This window comes from Nycticebus coucang, chromosome 2 (genome assembly GCF_027406575.1).
Source record: "Nycticebus coucang isolate mNycCou1 chromosome 2, mNycCou1.pri, whole genome shotgun sequence".
Classification (NCBI taxonomy): Eukaryota; Metazoa; Chordata; class Mammalia; order Primates; family Lorisidae; genus Nycticebus; species Nycticebus coucang.
In genome coordinates this window covers 153,683,974-153,692,250 of record NC_069781.1, presented here as the reverse complement: position 1 = coordinate 153,692,250, position 8,277 = coordinate 153,683,974, and the positions used below count along the sequence as shown (strand labels likewise).

General features: G+C 40.5%; 1 protein-coding gene across 1 annotated transcript in view; it reads left to right on the top strand.

Annotated features, from left to right (window-relative positions):
- The first annotated feature begins 1,625 nt into the window (after positions 1–1,625).
- Positions 1,626–8,277, top strand: part of LOC128560580 (uncharacterized) — a 31,275-nt gene continuing 24,623 nt past the window's right edge. Inside the window, exons 1-3 of the mRNA XM_053554051.1 lie at positions 1,626–1,847; positions 5,029–5,127; positions 6,539–6,604. Coding sequence (XP_053410026.1) covers positions 1,626–1,847; positions 5,029–5,127; positions 6,539–6,604 — 387 coding nt within the window. The remainder of the gene's footprint in view (positions 1,848–5,028; positions 5,128–6,538; positions 6,605–8,277) is intronic.

The following is an 8,277-nucleotide window of genomic DNA, read 5'->3' as shown; positions in this document are numbered from 1 at the left end:
AGGTGGGCGAGAGACAGGCCTCAGACATCTACACGTCTCTGGCTAGCCTTCCTTCCACTGACCACCTCCCCACCCCGCGAACTGGACGGAGGAAACACTGGGAACCTGGGGTCTACCAGGGTACCTTTCTAGAGGAGAGGTAGTAGGAAAGAGCTGCCAGACCCACAGGCAGCTACACTTGAGTAGCTCTCGGGACCGTCCCCACCTCCCCCCCCATGCCTTGTAGCCTCTTTCTCCGGGTTTGCCATACGCAGCTCGCCCAGCCAAGTCGGTAGTGGAGGGTGCGGGTCTCCTTCCCCTTTTGTTCAACTAAGTCGCCTTCCCCTTTGCAAACACTCTCGAACCCGCCCACGCTGCACTGCAAATACTGGGTAGAGCATTGCCCAACCCAACCACTGTTTGTTCAGTGAGGCTCTGGCGAGACAAACACACACAACTGAGTCACAGGCAGCCCTTGCCCACGACGGCCACACAGAATACAAAACAGATCCTCTCCCCTTCCTTCCACCTCTCGTCGCCACAAGCCACGAACGCACTCGAACTGTGGGACAGACAGGGGCGCTGGTGAACCAGGAGAGAGGCTGGCACGGCTTGGGCACGCCGCTGGAGCTCGCTAGATCAGAACTTTGTGGCCTTTTATTATGGAGCCACAGGCAAGTCGAAGCATAACTATATACAAAGTTTCTAGCATTGACTTTGACAGGCGAGATACACTTTATTTCCTGAGTTACAGCCAGCTCACATTAACCAGCCCACCCACCGACCCACCACTCCACCACTCGCTCGGCGGCGCGCCTTCGTGCTCGCGTGCTGACTCCTCCCCTTCCCTCTGCTCCCCCCCAGGCTCCACCCTCCAGGCTCCACCCACACCCATCCACTAGCTAACCGAGTTCTTCAGACTACATTCTCCGAAAACCTCTCTGTCCGTCCAGCCCTTTCCCTTACACTGCCTTCTTCTTCCATTGGGCTCTGGCTTGGTTTTGGCCCCGCCCCTTGGTGACGTATGCCCGATTGCCCTCAACTCCCGGCGCGGAAGGGGAAGGGCAGGGCGGGGCTTCAGCCGAGCTATTGTCATGGAGACGGGAAGCGGGCCGGGCCGCAGCGGACGGAGGCTGGGACAGCCGGGATGAGGGTGGCGGCCAGCCAGCCCCTCCAACGCCGAATCAAGGCGGAGCGGCCGGGGCAGCTCGGGAATGGGAAACGTGGAGCCAGCCAGTGGCGGCCTCTTCGGCAGCCCCCAACACCCCAGGTTGGGTGAAGGCCCAGTAGACACCGGGAGCGCCCCGAAGCGTCCCCGCCCAGCTCCCTCCGCTCCCGCCTCTCGCGGCCCGGCGGCTCCTCAGCGCCCGCCCCCGGCTCCTCCCGCCGCCGCCTCAGCCGCTGGCGCTAACGGTCGGTAACGGCCCGCGCGCGCCGCCCGCCGGGGGCTCGCGCCGGCCACGAGGGAGCGTCCGCCGCCCGCGCGCCCGCGCCGCGGAGGAGAGGTGAGCCCCCTGGCGCAGGGTGCCCGGTGCCGCAGGATAGGCCTGCCCGCCCTCCGGACGCGCCGGCGGTCAGTCGTGGACCCGGTGGACACGTCGGTGTCCCGCGCGCGGCCGGGTGTCCCGTGGGCCTTGGCCACGTGAATGTCGGAGCCCGTCTGCCGGTGTCCCGGGCCCCTGGTGGGCGCGCGTGGGCGTGCCCCCTCGGTCCACGCGTGTCACCTTCTCGGCTCCTGCACCGGGCGTTGCTTTCTGAGACGGAGCTATGGAGGTGTGTGCCGCCGAGAACCCGAGTCTGTCGCGCAGACAGCCTCCTTACATCACCCTTCCTCTCTGGGTCGCACCGCCTTCTCACCCCAGCACCCCGTTTGGGGGTTTTGTGGGTTTTTTTTCTTTTCTTAATTTTTTTTTTCTTTTACTACCCCTTCCCTCTTAGTGTCTTCTTTTTGGTATCAGGGACTGGAAAGAATCTTGCAAGATATTGAAGCTGTTAGAATTTATGGTTCTGTTGCTGTGGTTGTCACCTCCACTCGACGTCAAATTTAAGGCTCATTTCTTAAGGATGTCTCTATTTTCTGCTTTATTTGCACATTGATGGCTCTGCTGCTGGGCTGGCCGCGGCCGCCGGCGCCTGAGATAGAATCGTGTTAATATGGGAAGGCTGGTCGTTAGCAGGCAGAACCCAGATAGCATCTGGCGGATTTTCTCCTTTTTTATACGAACGTTCTCTCCGTTTTTTTTTTTTTTTTTTGTGGTAAACACGAGTTTTTAACTTTCTGTCTTGTTGGTGGTGAAGATTGCGTTCTCCCGTCCCCCCGCCCTCCCTTTCTTTCCTTTCTGTTTATCCGCTTTTCCTTTCGGAACCTGCTTGCTTGTCAGCGGTACTTTCATTGGTCTCTTGTCACTGAAGCTCTTTTTACCCCAGCAGAGGTGGTATCTGTCTCTCCCTCCTTTCCAGGTTAACAAGAAGACTCTTCTTGTTTTTTTTTGTTTTTTTTTTGTTGTTGTTGTTGTTTTCATTGTATGTGTATCTTTCCAGACATTTTAACTTACAGTAGGGGATTAAATATTCTCATTTTAAAATTTCTTAAGGGCTCATTGGCTTGTCAGGTCTGCACGGATCCACTTACACATAACTCTTAGAATTTAAAGCTTTAAAATCAGATTCTCAACTGTTATTGCCAAGACGTGGCCCCAGAGCTTGCTCTTCAAGTTTTGGCAGTATAGTTGTCATTGTTTCAGTGAAGTGCAAAAGAGGTTATTCCTGTTTATTTTGTGTAATAGCTGTTTACAGTTAAAACTTTAAAGACTCATAAAAGTAGGTCTGCTGTATTTTAAAGATCTCATCATTCTTGTGTGAGACACGACACCAACACCAGGAAAGGCAACAGATTGCTTCTGTCATATCGCTTTGCTGTTTTGGAGTGTGCTTAAAGGATTATGATTGATAAGGCTGTCTTGCCAGAGAATGTTGACACAGGTGTGCATCGTTATCTTAATTAAGATCCTGAGAAAATGTTGTCTATAAATGGTGACATAAGAAGGGCGGCATATTTTTGTACAGTTTTGCTTTAGGAAAATTTAATTGCACTTGAAACCTGCCTTTGAGCTTCCAGCTTTTGTGAGCACTTTGGCAACAGAAGTTTTAGAGAGAAATGATAGTTTAAGTTTAATGTTAAGTGTTCTGGCATGTACTATACTACTTGTGGCTTTTTGGCAATGCCTTGTGTCAGCTTCCTTTGTGCTTTAGCTTTGTGAAATAATGGTTTCTAACTTTGAAAGGAAAGCATAAAATAGGGCAAATATTTATTAGTGTTGAGAATAAATCTGTTTCAGAAGGCATGCTTAATGCACAAAAACAGAAATATACTAAAAAGGTAAATATGTGAGAAATGCATGCCATTTCAGGTTTTAGAAAAGCAATAGTCTCCTGGGGCGTCTTAATGATATAAAGTAAATCTTTTTCGTATCATCAAGTACCTAGCTACAATTTTTATGGAATAACTTGTTTTTATTTCTAGAGATAGAAGAAAACTCTTTGTTTCTTCCAAAATAGTGTTCTGTAAATTTGAATTGATGTGTAAGTGAAGATAATGCATTTAGCATCTTACTAGGTTAAGGATCTGAATCATAACCTGAGTGACCACTAAAATAATATTATTGTCCTTTACTCCAAATCCCAAAATGCAGAAACAATGGCAAGACAGATACTGTTGACTTTATTACGCTTGGCTTACCCAGCACCTTTAACATAAGTATTGCATTAAGATTTTTCAACTGTCTTTGTAGCTCATGATTTCTTGGAAGCTGGCTGTCCATCAGTGTGTAAGGGGTATGTGTGTGTGTGTTTCTTTACTATTAAAACTCATTGCAGAAAGAGGAAGTGAAAGCGGAGGGGATCATAGGCTTATGATCAGAAAAGCCAGGTGTAGCTTCCCAGTTCATTCCTGACTCAAGGATAATTACTGGCTAAAATTACACGGTCAACTAAAAAAATGACTTATTTAGATTTGTTTGCTGAAACTAAAATGAGCATTAATTTGGAGATAATTGCTTTATTTGTCTCTCACACCCCACCCCCACCAAATTTTTTTTCTCTGGCAGTTTCCATCACCATCCTTATGTTATTATCCATGTTATTTTCAAATTTGATATGTTGCTGTAAAAGAGGTAAAATAGGAATATGAACTAATTACCTGTCATCTGTTTTAATGAATGATACTGAATAATTACTATTATATTTATACAGTCTAGAAATAGTAGGGAAAATTTAAATGTTCTTTAGATGATATACAAAATTAAATGATTTCATATAATTCTGAGTGAATTAAACATATTCTTTAGGTAGATTATGAACACAATATTATACTTTGGAATAATATTTTAACTTTGAGAGTATATAGCCTGTTTTGAGTGGTAGTATCTCATTATCTTTGATATTTCTCTTCGGTTTCTATATAGTGTTGATTTTTGTATTTTTAAAATCTTTTCAGTATATTTTTTAGCAGTTTTATACATAATATTTTTTCTTAGAATAACAGCCGATGCAACTCTAAAAAAATGTAAAATCTAGAAATTCTTTTTTCCTTGTTCAGTAATGACTCTGGTTTGCTTTCATAACACTCCTCTGACTTATAATACCGATAATGTAAGTCTGCATAAATCTGCAGTGTTTTTTTATAGCTGCAGTATACCTAAGCGCTAGTTTAGCTTTGTAAATTAACTTAGATGCCTCAGTATATTCTAATGTAGTTTGAGTTTAAGTCTTTATTAGTAAGGATGCACTTAACATTTGTTCAGGAGAGGAGAATGCAATTTTCCCCTGCAGTTGTCATTTATGTAATCTAGTTTTCTGTTCTTTTTGTAAGCTAATGATGTTCCACACCTTGATAGAGTTTTTATTTATTTGCCATAATATGGAGTGATATCTTAGAGAAAATTAGATATTCGTATCTAATATCCCCAAAGTATTACTAGTTTTCTGTTTTTCTTTAAACAGAATCATTTCCATTTTTCTGTGCAGGTGATAAGTACAATGCTTCTATAATACATTTGGATATTGTCAGCTAAGTTGACTTCTGAACTATGGGGTTCCTCCAAATGTTGGCTGAAATTTGTTCTTGTTCATCCCAAGGCTCATCTGCAAGTGAGTGTCTGCATACAGTGTGCCTATGTGTGGAGTTAAGCCTAATTAACATCACCACTGGTTTTTACCAAAGTGTTTATATTGAGAATAGAGGCTAAGTACAGAATATAGACAATGTCACTTAAGGCCTTTGATTATATTAATGCATTAAACAAGAGTGCAGTAAACATAAAAATTTTTGATTGAAAAAATGACACTGAATATTTTTATATGCCTTTTATCATGGAATTACATTGAATAATTTTTAATAGTAAAATTTATAAATTCAGTGATTTTCATAAAAGTCAAGATGAAGTTTATGGTATTTTACAGATATAGAATTGATGTTTATACAAAATTGGTATAGAATAAGATGTTTATAGATATAACTATATATAGTTTATGGTATAGAATAAGATGTTTATACAAAAACCATACTTTCTCATTATTTTAACTACCTAGTTCTTTTAGAAATAAATTTCATGGGAATATCAGCTCTAGTCATAGGTACCAAACTCTTACTGACAAAGAATATACCAATGTACATGAAACTTGTCATTTCTCATTAAAAATAGGGTCTGCTAAATACAGGTAGATAAGAAAAGCTATGGGGAATAATTATGCAGAATAATTATTTCTATGCAGAATATTTATGTTATATAGTGCAAGGATTTAGTGACATATACGTTTTATTTAAAAAATGGTTGGATGACAAAAAATAAGCTAATTTTACAAAAGACAGCTATAATTAGCATAGCCTCCAATAGATCAAATGCTTCTCTCTGAATACTTTCCAAGGCATTAAAATGATTTTTAATGTGATATAGGATAATATATAATTTTTAAATAAAATCCTTGTGTTCCCCTAATACTGATTGGGTCTTGCAGAAATGGGGTTTCGTGTATGATTGAGAGCTGAAGCATTACAGCATTTTAAAAATGCAATGAAAAGGAAATATTAAGTAGTGAGCACTCTGATTCCTCTTTTAGTCTTTTAATCTTAATTTTTTAAACCATACCATAAAGTTGTTGAATTTAAAAGGTAAGAAAAATGAATTTTGTTTTTTATTTCTCTTTAGGATAAATACAGGAAAAATCTAAATACATATGAAGATTGGTTGAGTTTTACATCTGTTGTAAGCCAGATTTATTGTGACGTTTCATATTTATTAAAGTTATTCAAATGAATTAAAATTCTAATATTTCTTTTATGAAGAAAACAAATCCTTTCAGCAGTAATGGGTCATAGTTGATTAATTAAGAAGGTTGTACTAAACGTTCTCTAGTGAAAATATCTAAAGAATATGCTTTTTGAGAAATGTATCATCCAGGAATAAAACCAATTGAAGTATTGGTAATTAAATTGTAATTCCATGAAGGAAGGAAATAGTACAAAAAATGAAGCTAACCATTGCTCTTTTTTCTCTTTAAGAGTCTCCAGTTCATAATGAAGCTACTGTATTGGCTATTGGAAGAAAGAGATTCTGAAGACAGGGAGGTAATATTATCTCTTTTAAAGAATACTTTCCTCTGTAATCTTGAACCTTGATTACATATAACAACTTTGTTCAGTAGACAGTGATTTCTTTAAATTTGGGATATGGAAACTATATTAATTTCCTCTGCTAAGGTTGTGAGCCTGCTTTCCCTATAGCTGTGGGCTGTGTTGGGAGAGCTGAGAAATATCACTTAGCCATACTCAGCATCCTTAAAATAGCTTCTTTCTGAGAATTAGATCTGCAAAGGTGTGCGGCACAGTTGTAGTAGATGTCATTCTAGTTGGTGGTTGGTTGATGTGCCTGTATTTAGCATGTTGTTTAACTTTCCTCCTTTACCTCCAAGATCTTTTTTGCCTTCATTTGGGAGTCTGTGTTCTCTGCAGGGTGATTTACTGCCTGCCACAACCAAGCTCTCAGTGGAAAACCTGGTTGTTGGCAACTGGTTCCAGGGCTTGGCCAAGAGGTTAGTTGGACCCAGCCCAGGGTGTTCTAGTGTCCTGGAGGCCAAAAGTGCATGCATAGGGGTTGCTTTCTTGGTTCAGAGCCTTAGGTCCCTTTCCGTTTTCGTGTGTAATTCTTTTCCTCTCCCTGGGTTGACTTGCTGCTTACTTTGCAGCTGTTGCGGGAATTCACAAGGAATGGAGGGCTCTGTTTTGTTCTGGATGATTTCTCTGATAATTTACTCATATGCTTTTTCATTTTCAAAATCCTGATATTGGTGGGGAAGAATCAATCTAAGATTCTTGAAGAACATATATGGGGTTCGATGTATATCAGAGATTCTGTCCTCTGATACTATGTTGCCACACTGAATAGGCAAAGCAAATTAAAAACACAGTAAAACCCATTTTTAAAAGACCAATTACTATATCTAAGAATGTATATACAGGTTTAAATTGTGTAATGGCATTTATATCAAGTTGTTTTTCTTTTAAGAAGAATAATATACTTTTCTAGTCATCAAAAATACCCGTCCCCTGAACTGTATCTGGGGAAGATTATTAATAAAAAAGTGAAAGGCGTCATGGTGTCTAATTATATGATTAGGAAGTTGCTAAGAAATGTGGTGGCTAAAATTGATTTCTTCCACTAAAAGAACTAGTGTACATTTAAAAACAAAAAACTTCAGGGAAAAGACTCTTTAATCTTTAAGCATTTAAAAACAAAAAACTTCAGGGAAAAGACTCTTTAATCTTTAAGTCAAATAGTATTTTTAGTTAACACAACAGGAAGGAGAAATAAACCAATTTCAGATTCTTTTATTTGTGCCTATGTAGAGGTAAGGCTATAGGCAGTTGAAGAGGCCATTAAAATGTAGTCAAGAAAAAAAAAAAAAAAACGGCAATAACCGAGTGATTACATTATAACCTTGACCAACATTGGCACTTCATGTACTCTGCTTATTACTCTGGCTTTAAAAATATCACCTAATGGTATAGTTTGTATATGGAATGCAGGGGTATTTTAGAATTGCTAGATCTTTCTGGCCACTTTAAAATATGCTACAATATTAGGAAGTTGAAATGTAATGTTTATTAATAGGAGGAAAATATCAAATTTAATATTTGGGCAACTGAGACCTTTAAACCTACTCAGGAGTATGATCTACACATCTAGGTCACCTTTTTTGCTTTTTTTATATAGATAAAATTATGGATATTCTACATTGCAT